Raw genomic sequence first — 16,738 nt, 5'->3', positions numbered from 1 at the left:
ACTTGAAAATATGCGTTGAATTCTTTAACAATGAATAAAACACATTTGTTTATTAAAACATGGGTTTACAAATAAATGGGTTTTGCCTGCGCCGAAGGTGTAACTGACACTTCAGAACAGCTGTGCTTGGCGCGCCAGTTCTTTGTTTGCTTTTTTTTGCTTGGCGGTCTTCTCCAAACTCCAGACTCCATGACACTTGGTCAGTTTGCTCGGATTGCCGTACGTTCCGTCCAGGCCCCACCGATTGCTGCGTCCAACAGTCGCCACCAGCTAGCTTCTTTCGTCGTGAAACGCCCGGCAAACAATTCGGGTCAGTTTGTAGGTGAGGGGTATGTAGAAATCGTGCGAAAATGGGTGAAACTCGTGGGGGGGCAATCTCGCTCGGGCGAACTAGCTGTTTTGCTCGTTGCAGCGCATGCGCTGTGCTGTCTTTGAATGTGTGCGTGCGTCAAAAGCGAGCAAAACGCCGCTGTGTCAAAAAATGTGTAAACAAACTCAGTTGGAGTTCAGAAAAGTAAACATGCGCAATCCGCTTGGTTATGTGCAAAAATTCGTGAAATAATCTAAATATTCTTTATTTTGATGAATCGAAGCTATTACCGATATGTGCAGTGCCGTGGAATTACAAAAATTGCTTCAAAAAAGCTGTGTGTGTGGCTGATACTCCAGCATCTTCCCAATATGTGTGTAAACAACGCCAAGAGTATTACTGTTTTGTGATCATCATATTTCATTCGAATTGCACATTACCGGGCAGAAAAAGGTAACGTATTGTTTTCCATACTACTGTGTTCATAGCAACGCCTACTGTTATTTCATTTGCGCTAATATTACACCTTGTTTAACCTATTTTTTTCCTACCTTCACCCATAGCTTCAAGCAACCAATTTTGTTTCGGCTGTCTTCTTTCTTGCACGGCTAGGTCAACATATATTATACATATCGAAGAGGTAAGATTATACAACTCATATCTATGTATATACGCGTTACTAGCTGTTGCTAACATTTGTTGTTGTAGAACTTTCCTTCTACCTACCATAATGTCAATTGGTAAGGAGGGAAACATGTACCTAAATCATGTACCTAAATTACACAACAAATAAATGTAAACAATTCTTCATCCGATACCTACGATAGCATATACCAAATTCTACTATTCTATTCGTTGGTCGTTGGTTATATACATATGCAAATGTCGTTTTCGTGTTCATTCGGTTCGAGTTATCGCTACAATCGGTGTCTTTATCTGCGCGCGTGACAGTGTTACAAACTTCCTGAGTGAAAAACATAGTGAACAAGTGTGTAGAGAATTTGTTCTAGCTTTGCGTTAACTATCAAGCAACTTACATACGTTTGCGATTAAGTGACGCAAATTGCTTACATTTCTCAAGTGCATTCCTTGTAGTAGTGTTTGAAGTGTAACAATGTCGGTCAAAAGAATGCGTCGAATCGGCCAAACCAGCAAGATTATCAAAGCTAATAACGCTAAACTAGAGGCAGAATTATTTGGCGAGAGCAGTTCATTCGGTGCTAACATCATTCCTGCAGCAACCACGTATGAAGGTAAGAACAAGATTGACTACATGAAAGCATATTTAATTGCAATATTAATATCCATCTTTTGCATTCCAGATCCGGAACCAATTAGCCATCATTCGTCATAGCCGATAAGCTCATCCAAATACGCGTTAGAGCTATCATCGCAGATTCACCAGCGCGTGCGTTCATAAAAGGTAAGTTAGAGAAGCAATTACATAATGTAATTTTCGCATAACTAGCACAGTATATTAATTATCTTTTTTCTTTTAGGTGTTGCATACTTCAATCATAAACATGGGTGCCAAAAATGTACAGTAGAAGGAAAACATCACAGTGCGGCACGTCTTTCCTATTTTCTGGATATCGACGTCGTGGAGTAACGTAATTGTTTTCGAAAAAATAAATAATAATCACATATAATCTGGTGTATATTACATTGTATTTGCGGCAATCAGTATACTGATGAACCTTTCAATATTAAATATTTACTTTTATCACATACATAATTGACTTAGTTGTTTACGTGATTGTTTCAGGTTTTAGTCAGTTTTTAATTTATCACAGCTTGTGTTACTTTCGTATCACATTTTTTGTCATAATTTTATATGACAGCAGTCTTTCACGTGGCCGGATCGAACAACGTATCCCATTTGGATCGTTTTGCTATACGCAGGACGCAGCTACGAATAAAGTTAAGATAGTCAGAATTAAATATATACACTACTTAAACCTATGTTTGGTAAATATGAAAAAGGCCGTTCTAATTTAAAAAAAAACAAAAATTAAAACGTTAAGAGACTACAAAAAGAAATATAAAAACTAAATAAAACTTAAACTAAATAATAACTTAAATATAAATTTACATAGTGCGTCTTGTGCGACTGAAAGTTTTTCTAATGCCTTGCAGTGCTACTCTTTTAGGAGCATATGCAAGTTTTTTTTTTATGTACATTTCTACGAAGTTTATATCTACTTCTACGCCCATGTGGTTTGTGGCTACATTTTTTAAAAATTGCATAGTATGTACATAGTTTTTGAACGCTATTTTTCTTCCACCCGATCCGAGCCAGCTACATTTGGCTAAAAATTGTTTGTCGAACATTATATCCAACACTTCATGCAGTCGGCTTTTCGCGTTTTGGCTGGATAATTCAGCATCCGCACGCTGTATGAAGGTGTAAAACAAATTTTCATCTGTAAGATGCTCTTCAAACCGGTCCAGTGACTCTTCGTTGCTTATATATTGTATCGGGATGGTTTGAGCATTGCGTCGCACGCCTTTCATCGGGTGTATTGTGGCCGAAATTTCATTCACTATCGCAGCCGTTTGGGCAGTTCGGGCATCCAGTTTTAATAATAAACAGTGTGAACAAAAATCGTGCCCAGGACAAGTTGTTTTTACTTGAACTAACTCTGTGTTCTTATTTACATTAATAGATACGGTGGACGGATGAATGCTACTTGCTGACGACTGCTCTTCGTGAAATGTTGATCCCGGTGATGATGAAACACACGGTTCCGGTGTCATGCTTGGTGACGGCTGACGGAATCCTTGATGCACGACAGTCGTTTTTGCCGGATGCGCAAAGTCATGCGCGCATGAACCAGCAGCTGAAGCAACAGACGATTTCGGCCTCGCACTTGTGGTCGCTAGTGGAACAACACGCACGGAACTAGCAGGCACAAGGATCATCCCACGTATCGCTTTCTTTGAGGGCTGCGATCCTCGCTTTTGTTCCATCGATCCTGCCGGACGCGTAGCGATATCCACGGAACCAGCAGTGAGAGCAGTAGAAGATTCCGACGTCGCAGACGATCCTGCCGGCCGTGGAATGACACGCATGGAACCTGCAGCGGGAACAAATGCCGGTACCGGCGTCGCACTAGTGGACGGCTGCGATCCTCGCTTTTGTTCCACCGATCCTGCCGGTCGCGTAGCGATATCCATGGAACCAGCATCGGGGGCAAGAGACGGTTCCGGCGTCGGTCTTGATGACGTTCGCGGTCCAAAAACACGGACGATCGCTCCTGTAGAGCATAACACAGCCGAAGGCAGTTGTTGCAGTGCAAAAAGGCGCCCTTTCTTTGGTGGTTCCGACATTATATTTTGGCTGAAATAATCAATCGTTATATTATTTTTTATGTAAGTATGATAATAATTTGATTCATTGTCATGCACTTAATCTTACTTACTTTTATTTATTTATTTTTCAGGTGAAACTGCTGAGTTGTATTTGAATGCTGCTTTGCGGTTTGAAATCTCGATGTTTATGTTTTCAGCTGTGAATTTCAATAAAGGGTAACAATCACACGCACAATGCCACATTCATGCTAGATGACACGCACACACTGAAAGAAATCGCGGCGAAACAGCCAAGGGGCGAAATGGAAGAAATGGGCGAAAAGCTGTCGAAATTTGAAAATCGTCATAAAATGCGTCTAAGTGATGGCTTTTATGACGGATTTTTGCTTCGGGATTTTTCACCCATTTCGCTCGATTTCTACATACCCCTGGCCCTCAATCGTGCTAGCCGGGCGGACATTCGCATCCCCCTCTACCATGGCAAACTGTGTGAGGGAAATCGAAGGTGACCTCTTCAGCGCTCCCAAGGACCACTCGCTGGCGCACTGCGTTGCCGCTGATCTAAAGATGGGCGCCGGTATTGCGGTCCGGTTCAAGCAGCTGTACGGAAAGGTGGACGAACTGCAGGCCCAAAACGTTGGCGTTGGAGGAGTGGCCGTGTTACCGGACGGTCCACAGCGATACGTGTACTATCTCATCACCAAGAAAACGTACAACCTGAAGCCTACGTACGACGATCTGACCAGCTCGCTGCAGGCAATGAAAGAACACATGGCGGCGAACGGTGTTGGAAAGCTGGCCATTCCACGCATTGGGTGCGGTATTGATGGGCTCGAGTGGGGCAAGGTAAAGCAAATCCTGAACACCGTATTCGGCCAGAATGGTTCCTACGAAATCGTCGTGTACAACTTTATTCCAAAGTAATCGGATGTGAGGTGAAACGCCGAATGTTCCTTACGTGCGTAAAATATTCAACAAGCAAATATAGTGATAAAATAATCTACAAACACAATCCAAACGATTCCGCAATGACGGGGGGTTCCGTCCTTCGCAAATAGTTTTATTCCTCCGCACGACGAAACACAGCACATTCAAAGCGAAACAGTATGAGAGGGAAGATTTTTGCTTCGTCGTTCTTACTTAACGATTTCCGTTACCAAGCCGGCAGCAATCGTGACACCCTCCACGCGCAACATAATCCTTCCCAGATCCTTAAAATCCGCATACCGCTCCATGCCGATCGGTCGCTGAAATTCAATCTCAACCAATGCGCACGAATTGTTGCCCAGACAGCGAGGATTCTTCTTAAGCACCTCCCCGGTGCCCTTGTGCAGCTGTGCCTTAAGCTTCCGAATCGTGGCCGGCTCGATCAGCGACTGATGGTGCAGCAGCACCGGATAGCCCCGCGTAATCGGAACCTTAATGTTAAACACAACGATGCGCGCGAGTATCCGCGTAGCCAACGGAACCGGATGGTAAAGGTCGGACAGAATGTACCCGACCGAGATGGTGTTGATGTCAACGTTGGCCAGCGTTAGCGATACCTGATCGCCAGCGAAGGCGGTCTGTTGAGGTAGCTCATCGATTGTGATGTTCTTGACGACGGCTTGCTCCTTGCTGGGGCACACCAGCACCTTGTCGTTTACGCACACCATACCGGATTCGATACGACCGCACAGGCAGAAGCCGGACCCGGTGCCTTTGAAAATGTCTGCCACCGACAGGCGGAACGGTTTGTCGATCGCACGTTCCGGTGTTTTGAAGGAATCTGGAGAGTAGAATTCGAATGGTTAAATATGCCCGAGGGTAGTACGAAGAGCGTCCCGCACTTACCAATCACTTTCAAAAGAGTCGGTCCATCGTACCACTGAATCAATCCGAGATCGGTCGGATCTTTAACCAAATTCTCGCCGGTAAGTCCCGAGCAAGGGACGTACGTGACGTCCGCATCTCGGAAGCCAGCCTGCTTGAGGAACACCTTCAGCTTGTTAACGATCTCATCGAACCGTTCCTTAGACCATCCGACTGTGTCCAGTTTGTTTACGACCACACCGAGCTGGCTGACGCCAAGAGAGCGCACCAACAGTGCGTGCTCCCGCGTTTGTCCACCCTGTTCGAATCCGGTTTCGAATTCGCCACGCGTAGCGTCAACCACCAGCAACGCCACATCGGCCTGATTCGCTCCCGATATCATGTTTGGAATGAAATCCTTATGGCCAGGGGCATCTAGCAGTGTAATCTGGAAAAAAGAGAAGGTACAGTCAATATCCTGCGGTAATGTGGGCGCTGTCCTCTCAACCGATTCCTTACCTCCTTCGTTGTGGTCTCGAACCGCGTACTCCCGACGTCCATCGTAATGCCTCGTTCCCGCTCCTCGCCCGTTTCGTCCAGCACCCAGGCATACATGAAGCTCAGCTTGCCCAGCTTTTTGCTCTCCTGCTCGTGTTTGTGCATGACGCGCTGCGAAACGTTCCCGGTATCGTACAGCAGATGGCCCATAAGCGTGCTCTTGCCCGCATCCACGTGGCCAATCACCACCATATGAATGTGATCCTTCCTTGTGCCGCGCTCCTTGCTGAACAGTTCCTTCGCATTTCGCACCGGTTCCTTCGGAGTTGCCTTAAGCGATTGTTGCTGCAGCTGTCGAGCTTCGTCCGTAATTTCGGGCGTATTGCGGCCGGACACGCAGGGAGACTGCACGCGTGGGCTGTTCACCTCAAATGCGAGCGTTTTTTTAGCCACCGACGGATTCGGAGTGATTACAACAGTCGACGCCACATCACCGCCAGCAGGCCGAGCTTCGATTGGTGTTGGCGTTGCAACAATGATCGGTACGTTGTGGAGCGTCGATTGAAGCATCTTTCCCGAGCGTTCTAGCAACCGCTCACCGATGCCTACATTCGACAACGAACCATACATTCGATGGGGAAGAAAACAAGGGAATAGTATTGTGCAATAATCTACCGAGCTCGAATGGAAGAACGCTTTCGGGATAAATAAAATAGACGGTTTATTCGATAAAACTTAAAACGCTAAAAAAATGGACACCAAAAATAGGGTAAGTGAAATGGTTTAATACAATACACGGCGAATGATTCATCGAGTGTCGGTTGCGATAGAATCAATCAGAGTCTTAAAAGGTCCTGAATCGTCAGAAAGAGCACGCTACGGTCTATATTTCTTGATATGCCCCAGCACTATATCGTCCGGAGAAGGCATATCGAACCGAAAGCGTTCGATGGAATTATAAGCTGGAAAGTGATGCGAAACGCGTAACGGAAGCTTTCGCTTCCGGTATCGTACACCAAGCACAACTCCCAGAGGCGAAGATGCCATGGTACGGTGGCTGGAAAGATCCCGCTCCAGCACCGAACTAATATCGATCGTACAAAACTCATCGATCGTCGGTTTCACCGTTTCCGTAATATCGCAATCGATGAAACCGTACTCGATTGTATCCGCCTGATTCGGTCCAGGTTTTTGTGGGCTTTTGTCCACACGGGAAGCTTCTTTTGCATCGGGTTTCTTTTTTATAAGTGCCGATTTCAAATCCAGTATCCAACCGCCCTCACTGAGCGGCTGCTGCACTGATTGGGCTTGGATCGGAGTGTTAGAACTACCCGATAAGGCCGATGGAGGAGAGGCACAGGCAAATGGTTTTTTGAACAGCTGAGGGACGGCAAACCTCGGCGAAGCATTGGTTGGGAAGGCAGGCGGTGTTCCTTGCACTTCCAGATGATGCTTTGCTAGGTCCGATAGGTTCGTGAAAGATTTAATCGGAACGGCGGGAGAAGGCGCCATCGACGTGCTTGTACCACCAATCGAAAGGGCAGCAAACTCAGCTAGCGTTTGGGCTTTCCTCGGGGCGTTATTTTCTTTCTCCCCAACTGCAACGCCGGTTGGCTCGTCACTTGATACTTTCCCGAACGAATGGCCCTGTTTCATGCGTTGCTTCACTAGATCATTCAAATTGCCACCACCGGTACCGGTGGACGCACCGAACTGCACTTTCGGTAAAGTAAAACGAGCCGAGCCAAGAGACGTCGGCGTAAGGTTGGCTTTGGTGTCCACGGTTTTAGAAGAAGCTTTTAAATCTTACCTTCCGTAAGCAATCCAATTGTGAGGCCCATCCGGTGTCGTGAATTGTTGCAGCCACGCAGCAAAGATGAGAAAACCCGAGAAAAGATACGGTAAAATGAACTTCCGTTAGTACAGTAGTTAGGTCGCGCGCCAGAATCACATTGAAGTCGATTAAGGTCGGGGCGCATGTTTATATAGCGCACTGGGCACATTGCTATCAGCGCATAATTTTGTTTGATTGCTAGCATATTTTTTTAAACCATCCGGAAAGAAACCCTGATTAAATTTACACGCTTTCCTGGCGATGTGAGTGTATGGTAATTATTTGAAAATTATTAAAAAATTGCACAACCCGCTGCTGCCCATAGTTAAATTTAAAATTTCACAATATGCAAGTATTCTGCTAACCGTTATGAGCCATGTGGTGTAATGCAACCCCCCGAGTACTGCACGTACCGAGTACGTCTGTCAGTGTATTGGTGACGGCGCCACCCCAATCTTACCTTTTTCCATCGTATCAGCCGTTAGTTTGCTTCCTGATTTCGCGACAAGCGCGGGTGGCGTCTTGTTGCTGTTCAGTATCTCGTCCAGCGCCTTGCTGCAGTCGTAGTCGTGCTTCATGATTGCCTCCACCATCTGGCGGTCACTGCACGTTTCACCCACGATATCACGGATTTCATCCATACAGGACAACAACCGTGCGCGATCTTCATCGTTCAGATCCGGCATTTGAAAGCACTGAGAGAAGTGCAATTAGTAACGCTGTGCTACAAAACGCGCCCCATTCGCTTACCTCGGAATCGCGCCGTTTGTGTGCTGCACCGTCGCGTACATTTTCCGCCGCCAGTTCATCGTCGTCTTCTTCTTCGATGTCGCGATTGTTGGCAAGAAACTCGGACATACTCTGCTGACCTTTGGCACGGTCGTAGATCCATTGCTGTGCATCGGTCGGGGAGATGCATTCATCCTCCACCGAGTGTCCGTACTGATAATCATCGTCGTCGTAATCTAGTGTGAATAGGTAATTGTTGGTTGAAAGTATTACCAACCAACAAGCATCTCAGACAATATTACGTACCGTCGTAGACTGCGTTGCGTACATTTCGGTGACGAGACATGATTCGGGGATTTCCTCTGTTTTTCGCTAGCTAACACAAACTATACAGTTTCGCGATTGGCGATCACATGCAGCACCAGTTTGCTTCACTTAGCACAAGATTTTACACTGCATTATCTATTTTATTGCTGGCAGAAAGCACGACGTGTTTATTTATTTTGGAAGCGAATTCGTGTGCACTCGAAGGCAAACGTCAACCAATTTCACCTTCCCCGGTTATAGCGTATGGTTCGTTACTGTAAAATAAAAATAAAAATATTGCGACTGGTATAAAAAGCGAATTAGATTATTTAGCTTATAATAATGCAAAGAAAATCATTTAAAAATGTATTATTAAACGACATTCCATCGAATATTGTAGTTTTCATCACAGAGTATCTGACAACAAACCACCGTGGCTCGTGCTCAGGTCATGAAAGATGACACTTCCGTTCGATCGGCACTTATTGCCTGCCTGCCGGCTGGCGGTAGGTTAGGAAATCTCATCCGCACGGTACCGCCGGCAGGAGAATTGTTTTGAAAACAACGCGCTACAATGCCGCCGAAAAAGGACGCAAAGGGTGGTGGAAAAGCTGCCCCAGCTAAGGGTGGATCGGGTGGCAAGAAGGGCGGTGGTGGTGCTGCTGAGGAAGGTAAATTTAGGGTGCGTTTTGTCCTTTTCATTCAGTTTGCTCTTACCAATCTGTCTCTTGTCGCACTTTACAGGAGCAGCAAAGGAGAAAAAGGGTGGTTCGGCGGTGAAAGTACGACACATTCTTTGCGAGAAGCAAGGCAAAATAATGGAAGCACTGGAGAAGCTAAAGGAGGGCCAGGCGTTCAATGTGGTTGCGACAAACTACAGCGAAGACAAGGCACGACAGGGAGGTGATCTTGGCTGGCAGATTCGTGGTGCCATGGTGGGACCGTTCCAGGACGCAGCTTTTGCGCTTCCCATTTCCACCACCAACGCTCCGAAGTACACGGATCCTCCCATCAAGACCAAGTTCGGATACCACATCATAATGGTGGAAGGCAAGAAGTAGGATAAATAAATGCTTTCTATATTTTCACTTCTTTCGCCGGTCTTCGACAGCACGATTCGTCTGTATAATCTTCACTAGCTGTCCGGTCTGATAGAAACAATACGAGGCCACGTACAAACCGACATAGTTTCTGATGCCCTCGGTGTAGGTTCGTTGGAGGTAGATGTAGCCCACATTTTCAGAGGCAAAAAAGAAGAAATTGGACAGCACCGAGGGTATGAATACATGCGTTCCGATGATCGCACGCCACCGACTCTCGGCAGGAGTGCAATGGTTGACCAGCCGTTCGAACAAGATGCAAACCCAATTTATCAGCGACCATATGAAAATGAACAGAAACACGCCATGCCAGATGTAGATGAACGCGAACGTGGCCAAACTGGCAACAATTTTGCGCGGCAGTGCGGACGTTTTCGTGCACAGCTCGGTGTAGATGTACTTGAACAGGAACTCGTACAAACTTCGGTCGAAAAACTTCCACATGTCCGAGTACTGGTTCACTCTGGCAATGCAGATCGGTTTGGCGGGCATGTCAACACCGTCGAACCGGCCAAACGCTATGCCTACGCCGTAGAACACGACGTACTTTATGCAGAAAAACTGGCCCATCAGAAAGCCCAGTCCATACAGTGCCCAAAGGTTCACGTGCCGTAGTAGTTCCAGATCTTGCTGGATGAGATTCACGTAGAGAAAGTGTTGTCCTGCTAGCATGACCAACGCCCAAAACCAGGCCATCATTAGCCGCTTTGCTAGCGTCCACATGCGATCCGGAAAGGAGTGAGGTTCCAGCTCATGTTGAAAATCGTTGTGGATCGTTTTGAAGCGGCTGTAAACTATAGCGGGTCCCATCAGGAGCAGCGGAAAGTACAGCAAATAAGCCATCAGGTCATGCAAAGCGTAATGCTCCTTTGCCGGTGCTTCCCTACACCTGTCCAGACAGAAGCTGGTGCACTTGATGACGTTCCATGAGGTGATGAGGCTCAGCTCCAGCAGTTGATCGTTGTGGATGTTGAGGTGTACATTTAGCTTATCGTAAAAGTACCACACCTTGAAGTAGTTTATCACAGCGATCCATAGGAATGTTTTCAACCAGATTGTGCTTCGATAATACTTTGCTGAATTCCCGTAATAGAACGATAGACTTTGCACTAGAATCACCATTAATACTGGCACGTTGTACATGCGATAGATCACCACGAGTCCGAATATCGTTAAAACGGTGGAAATGTGTTTCGTACAGAAACGGCGAGCAAATTCCATTACCACCACGTGCACCAGGAAATACATTCCGTGCCGTTCGATGAATCCGATGTAATGTTCCCATTCCCAATCGAAATCGTCGCGTCTTCGGTAGTTGAATATGTACCAACCGGTATCGAGGCTGTAATAGTTTAACAAGTTTTCTGCCGGAGAAGCACGTTAGTTGTGATATTCAAATTAAACGCTTCTAATTCAGACTCACCATTGCTAAGTTCGTAGTTTTTGTAAAACGAATACAGCAAACATCCCACGTAGAGAGCACAGCACACAAACAGGTCCGTCGAGGGTTTTTGCACCATTTTGGAACTGCATTTAGGATTCGATGTTTTGACGAAACAACCAACAAGTAACCGGCCGCTAAACTTGCATGATGATGATAATGGATGTGATGTTGCTAAGATTTAACAGCGAGCGGGAAGAAGGCACTTTGGAATAACTTGCTCAGTGTTACCTGCACCGCAACAACTCATCACCAAACATTTCTGTTTGTTTACGTTTGGATGCCCCCGGCAAACGAAACCAAACAAATCGCCTGATAGTGAGACCGCCAACGGACACCAGATTTGACAACCTGTTTAATATTCAAATTATCCGGCATAAACGACGGTTGATTAGTAGACATTTGTTTTTTAACACCGGAAAACCACATACTTACCATAAATTAGCACGGTAAAACTAAAGAACAAACTCACATTATGTTTCGTTTTTTTGCATTGACTTTATTGTACTTTCTTTTCACTTTTTATATAAATGTTCAAAATCCACTTAAAATAATGATGCACTGGTTACAAAAATAAAAGTTAGTGTACATGTACTTATGTTTGTAAATGTCTTTTTTTTTGTCTTCTTAAAATCAAAAATGCAAACTTACACTTGCAGTTGGGAGCAGAGTTACAGCTGCAGAGTTGGCGCAAAAAGCCTTTACTTAAAAATTAAGGTTGAGAAGCAAACCGTGTTAAATGACATGCAACAAACGTAGAATGAGGTGAGGACAAATTCTTAAATAAATTAAAAGGAAAATCCTGCACGAAAGCAACACAGCAAATCGTGCGTACACTGGTAGCAAGGGGATGATGGGTTCTTTGTAAAGATCTTATGCACCTAATATCACATGTTTGATTTGTTTAGAAACCCTCGAACGTTTGCGTTCCGTTGTAAACGTTCTAATATTCAAAAGATTTGACGCGTTGTCTTAATGTGTTTTTTTATATCTTTCTGTAAATATGATAGAAGCTCCTAACAACATGGCTACAACAAGATATTTTAAGCGATTGTTCTCCTTGTGTGATCCTCCTCTCGGTTATTGTAAAAATGTGATGTGATTGTTGCCTCTCCTTATTGTTAATCGTTACTCGTTAGGCTGTTACTGTACCGCCGTGTTTTGTGCATCGTGATGTTCTACCGCCATATGCCGTATAAGCTAAATTATTTAAATACCATTATAAATTGATCAAAATAAATATACATATGTTTTTAGAGCATAAATAGGTGATAAATAAGTGGTTAAATAAATTAGCAGTTCACATAAATAAATAAATATATAAATAGACAGTAAAACCTACACACTGACTTGACCCTAAAGTAATACTATCTTTGGTATTTAACGGTTTTAAAGCAAGTCTCTTTGGTTATGGGCTAATTATTTTTGGTGTTCCGGACTAGAAAATGTACACACGGTTGACTAGTCTGACACGAATGAACTGGGTTTGAGATCTTCTGAAAGCTGATGAAAAGCTTGCGATGAAATAAATAATTAAATAAATAAATATGACTAGACAAATGACCAGAAAAGGAAATGTATGAGCGTTTTCGAAAGGTACACTCACACCCTGACTAGTGGGCCTGATGGACTAGCTGTGTGGTCGACGAACCTGGACTAGAACTTCACATTCTTTGGCGTTAACACGAGACTAGCAAAAATAAGACTTTGCAGTATGACTAGCTTGCTACCCTAACTTCTAACTCCTTCTGCTCCAGAGCTCTTACACCATGATTACATTCTACGTAGTGTGCGCTTTATTGTACAATTGGCATGTTGTGCTATAGTTGATACCTTTCCGGATTGATACCGTCACTGACTTCGCGGAAAACAAACACCAGTGACCAGAAAGGAATTTGCTACCCTAACATGGCACGATTATTCGCACGATTGCAAAAGCCACTCCCGAACCTGCAGCGCACGTTTCAAATGCACCACACTTTGGACGAGGTGCATTCGAAAGCCTTTGCTTGGAATAGAAACAAAACAGAAGAACAAACCGAAACCGAAAATCGTATACCGAATGTGACACCTTTCGCTGTGGAAAGGAACTTTTCTTTAAACAATCACTAGGCAGGAACCGCTCGTTTGCTTGTCCGCAGAGCTGGTACTTGCCCTTTTTTTTGTACAACGCTTGGGACAGGGTGAGTGTCCCAGGCAGGAATGATTGAAATCTTTGGTCAGGTCTTGCTTAGCTCAGGGCTCATAACAACAGAGTAGCTGTCCAGTTAATAATTTAGCGTGAAAGAGCTATGGATGGTGAGGTGTAGTACGTTTGGGGATAGAAGAAATGGGATGAGAATCGATGAACGGGGCGAGGGGGGGGGGAGGGTTTTGGATGGATGAATCAGCCATCGTTGTATGAGTCGAGCTAGATTGCCGATACCTAAACGTAAACTATAGAACCACACGACTAATCCTAAACTTTACACAAATGACTAGATGTTTACTCATCTTTGGGGGTTTGGGTTTGGGAAGTTTCGTAAACTTCAAACCGCGAATGTACAAGAAGTATGGCCGAAGGACGGAAGTTCCTGATTTTGTTTTCTTTTGTTAGGTGTAGAAATAGTAAGATACACAGAAATGAAAGCGAATGAATGATACGATAGGTAAGAAAGGAAAAGAGAAATAGGATAGAAGAAAAAAACAGTGATAAGAAACACTCGAAACTCGCCACCGAAACTTCCGTCAAACAAGAGCAAGAGAAAAAAAAAAGTAATACTACGGACTAGAGTATTGTTGGTTGAAGCTTTGCTTCGATAAAACTAGCGACTAGCATATTGCTCGTTCTCTTTGGAATGTAAACTCTACAAACTATGACTCCCATCTCCTGTCTATGCCTAGCTTAGTTGTTGCAAATCGTAGGGTTTGCAGCGCCACACTGATGCGTGGCGCCAGTCAACCCTACACACTTGCCCTAAATAGTAGTCCTTTGGTATGGCGCTGTAGAATCGGGTTCGATACGATTAAAGAAATGTACAAAAATTTGCATCGCACGCAATGCTTGCTCAGTAGGCAATGAAGGCAAACCGGCGGTAGAACATCACTCTGCTCCTCGGGCACAGTATATAAAGAGTATCGGAAAATGTTAAAGCTACTACGTACGATCGAAGTCTTAGTAGCTAGCAGGTATACTAACTATTCCCACGGCTCTTAATTGGTACGAATGTGACAAGAACCCATCGAAAAGGAATCGTAACTTACGTGCTAAACTTACTGCCACTTACACAACCAGTGCCGTCGTGTGCCGGATGACGGAGGGCCCATTGCGGAGTCGAGCAAGGGCGGCGGCGGCTAGATTTTCCTCCTCGGTGAAACGATCGCAGTAGGCCGACCGGTACTGACGCTCCATCTCGTCGTCATCGTCATCTTCGTTATCGCGGTAGTCCTCGTTGATGACCAGTGTCCGTTCCTCACAGTCGCTCTCCTGATCGTCATCATCATGGTCCAGCGCAACACTTCCCCTTCCGGATGAGGACACTACCGATCCAGCACGTTCCTCCTGCACAAACGTCACGGTGCCCGCGTCCTGATAGTATCCCGAGGTGACTATCTCAATCTCCTGCGTTCCACTATCGTTGGAGGCGAGCGTGGTGTACATGGTAAGTGGTGGCGGTGGCTTTGAACTTGCCGTCAACTCTTCCACAGAGGTAGTGTACGTGACAACACTGCTTTCCACCGATTGGCTCGACTGGTTCGAATGGTTCGAGTCCTCACCACGATACAGAACCAGCGTGGACGCAACACTTGGACTACGAGCCCGCTTGGACGCCGTCTTCACTGGTTTGTTTGGCTGTTTGTTGTGCGTTAGCTGGTGCTTCTTGAGGTAGGCGGGCCGTTTGAACGTTTTGTCACACTGGTTGCACCGGAACTTACCCGACGCACTGTCCGAGTCGGTTGAATCGCTGCTTACCGCTTCCACCTTCCCAGCACCGCCCTTCTTCCCAACCTGATCGCGCGGTTTGTGCCAACGGCGATGAGACGCCAGATTTGCTGGACAGTTAAACCGCTTGCCACACTCAGGACACCGGTACTCGAGCAGCACGATACAGGAGCAACGATGCTGCGCCAACCCGAACGCATCCTCAAACTCCAGCCGGCACAGTTTGCAGTTGTAACCCCCGATCACGTTCGGAATGGCGGCCAGCTCAGCACGCACCTCATCCGACACCTCGACCAGATTGAACTGCGGATCAATGTCACCGGATTCGCGCGGTGTGTCACCGCTGAGCGCTTCCTCCAGCGAGATGATGATTGTGCCCGACACGGGCGATGAGTTCTCCTCGTCGAACTTTAGCTTCCGGATGGCTTTGGCGCGGCGTTCCTTCGTCCCACCGGATGGAGCTACCGGTGCGGGGGGATTTTTCGTACTTTTCGGTTGATTCGGCACGGTTGCGTCGGTACTACTATTCTTGGCAGTGGTTTTTGCTGGCGTGGTTAGATCCTTCTTCACATCGATCACCAACGGTTCGCTGGGTTCCACCGCGCCCGGTTTGACCCGCTTCGGCAGTGGTTCTTCCGTCTTGGTCTGTACATTCAACTGATTGTCTTCACGGTAACGCTTTTTCAACGGGGAAGGTGTTGCCGGTGGTGTTATTGGGCCTGCCTGCGTCGTCGTCGGCGTTACCTGGCGCACCGTCAAATCCAGCGGACTGTCGCCACCGGTGACCGTGGCGATGACCGGTCTGCCGACCACATCGCCGTACTGCAGCTTGTAGGAGGGCGGTAGACTGGCCACCGTGGTCAGGAGACCGGCTGGGGATGGCTGACGGGACTGTGGTTGTACGATTGCTGCCATCCTTGCATGTCACACACCGCGCAAAACTTCACACTTGCCGCACAGAAAAAAAAAGGAATCAAATGCACTGTCTCTCGCCACACCACTAGCACGAATCGGACTGAAGGCCACTACGTTCCAGGGGAAGGTATACTATTTACAAAGTTCAGTCTCTGCGAAGCCACACTAGCTCTACGATACAAAAGCCCGAAACCGTTCTGTTCACGTTGCGTGTATGACCTCGGCCGTGGCCAGGCACTGAATGATCCTCCCTCCGGAAGATCCGGACCATTTTATATGCTCACTCGGCAACTCCCCTTCGCAGCGCTACCGAGCGCGGTACTCGACGGCTTCAGTACATAACGAACACTTCCACAAGGATACAGCCGCGGTCACCCTATGCAGCTCGCTACGGTGTCGATCGTACACAGAACGGCGGCCACCGGAAGGACGGAAAGCGGATACATAAGAAACGGTGTGCGCATGTGTACGGCTTTCCCCTCTTTATTCTCGCTTACTCACACAACGACAGGGCCAAACCAAGCCGTACGGATGTAAACACACCGGTTCTCCCTTCTGGACGCTTGCTTCTCCCTTTTGG

General features: G+C 46.3%; 5 protein-coding genes and 1 long non-coding RNA gene across 6 annotated transcripts; 3 read left to right on the top strand and 3 right to left on the bottom strand.

Annotated features, from left to right (window-relative positions):
* Positions 1-137: 137 nt before the first annotated feature.
* LOC118504770 (ADP-ribose glycohydrolase OARD1-like) lies at positions 138-4,634 on the top strand. The gene is made up of 2 exons (XM_036039700.1): positions 138-291; positions 4,076-4,634. The coding sequence occupies exons 1-2, from the start codon at positions 190-192 to the stop codon at positions 4,544-4,546; spliced, it is 573 nt and encodes a 190-aa protein (XP_035895593.1). The 5' UTR covers positions 138-189; the 3' UTR covers positions 4,547-4,634.
* On the top strand, positions 300-2,970 carry LOC118504775. Its single transcript, XR_004905346.1, has 4 exons — positions 300-763; positions 874-1,563; positions 1,633-1,733; positions 1,810-2,970. It is a non-coding gene; the product is annotated as an uncharacterized LOC118504775 (long non-coding RNA).
* Positions 4,635-4,638: 4 nt separating the features above from the next.
* On the bottom strand, positions 4,639-9,017 carry LOC118504765 (HBS1-like protein). Its single transcript, XM_036039695.1, has 6 exons — positions 8,781-9,017; positions 8,496-8,710; positions 8,206-8,440; positions 5,933-6,516; positions 5,456-5,861; positions 4,639-5,390 (listed from the first exon to the last, which is right to left on the bottom strand). The coding sequence occupies exons 1-6, from the start codon at positions 8,818-8,820 to the stop codon at positions 4,759-4,761; spliced, it is 2,112 nt and encodes a 703-aa protein (XP_035895588.1). The 5' UTR covers positions 8,821-9,017; the 3' UTR covers positions 4,639-4,758.
* Positions 9,018-9,236: 219 nt separating this feature from the next.
* LOC118504763 (peptidyl-prolyl cis-trans isomerase NIMA-interacting 4) lies at positions 9,237-9,872 on the top strand. Its single transcript, XM_036039691.1, has 2 exons — positions 9,237-9,451; positions 9,525-9,872. Exons 1-2 carry the CDS (start codon positions 9,355-9,357, stop codon positions 9,839-9,841), a joined length of 414 nt encoding a protein of 137 aa, XP_035895584.1. The 5' UTR covers positions 9,237-9,354; the 3' UTR covers positions 9,842-9,872.
* LOC118504762 (protein-cysteine N-palmitoyltransferase Rasp) lies at positions 9,839-11,705 on the bottom strand. The gene is made up of 2 exons (XM_036039690.1): positions 11,304-11,705; positions 9,839-11,244 (listed from the first exon to the last, which is right to left on the bottom strand). The coding sequence occupies exons 1-2, from the start codon at positions 11,398-11,400 to the stop codon at positions 9,866-9,868; spliced, it is 1,476 nt and encodes a 491-aa protein (XP_035895583.1). The 5' UTR covers positions 11,401-11,705; the 3' UTR covers positions 9,839-9,865.
* A 99-nt stretch (positions 11,706-11,804) lies between these two features.
* LOC118504761 (insulinoma-associated protein 1) lies at positions 11,805-16,412 on the bottom strand. Its single transcript, XM_036039689.1, has one exon. It carries the CDS (start codon positions 16,156-16,158, stop codon positions 14,584-14,586), a length of 1,575 nt encoding a protein of 524 aa, XP_035895582.1. The 5' UTR covers positions 16,159-16,412; the 3' UTR covers positions 11,805-14,583.
* Between the last annotated feature and the right edge of the window lie 326 nt (positions 16,413-16,738).

Source organism: Anopheles stephensi, chromosome 2, assembly GCF_013141755.1.
Source record: "Anopheles stephensi strain Indian chromosome 2, UCI_ANSTEP_V1.0, whole genome shotgun sequence".
NCBI classification, from domain to species: Eukaryota; Metazoa; Arthropoda; class Insecta; order Diptera; family Culicidae; genus Anopheles; species Anopheles stephensi.
Note: the sequence above shows the minus strand (reverse complement) of the source record. Positions and strands in the feature narration are given on the sequence as shown.

Bases quoted from the DNA above. Each gene is read 5' to 3' on its own strand.
- LOC118504762 (XM_036039690.1), bottom strand. From the start codon at position 11,400: ATGGTGCAAAAACCCTCGACGGACCTGTTTGTGTGCTGTGCTCTCTAC. The intron at 11,245-11,303 runs GTGAGTCTGAAT...CTTCTCCGGCAG, and splicing joins AAACTACGAACTTAGCAATG to AAAACTTGTTAAACTATTAC.
- LOC118504765 (XM_036039695.1), bottom strand. From the start codon at position 8,820: ATGTCTCGTCACCGAAATGTACGCAACGCAGTCTACGACG. The intron at 8,711-8,780 runs GTACGTAATATT...TATTCACACTAG, and splicing joins ACGCAACGCAGTCTACGACG to ATTACGACGACGATGATTAT. The intron at 8,441-8,495 runs GTAAGCGAATGG...CACTTCTCTCAG, and splicing joins ACAAACGGCGCGATTCCGAG to TGCTTTCAAATGCCGGATCT.
- LOC118504763 (XM_036039691.1), top strand. From the start codon at position 9,355: ATGCCGCCGAAAAAGGACGCAAAGGGTGGTGGAAAAGCTGCCCCAGCT. The intron at 9,452-9,524 runs GTAAATTTAGGG...CGCACTTTACAG, and splicing joins TGGTGGTGCTGCTGAGGAAG to GAGCAGCAAAGGAGAAAAAG.
- LOC118504761 (XM_036039689.1), bottom strand. From the start codon at position 16,158: ATGGCAGCAATCGTACAACCACAGTCCCGTCAGCCATCCCCAGCCGGT.
- LOC118504770 (XM_036039700.1), top strand. From the start codon at position 190: ATGACACTTGGTCAGTTTGCTCGGATTGCCGTACGTTCCGTCCAGGCC. The intron at 292-4,075 runs CGCCCGGCAAAC...GTGCTAGCCGGG, and splicing joins TAGCTTCTTTCGTCGTGAAA to CGGACATTCGCATCCCCCTC.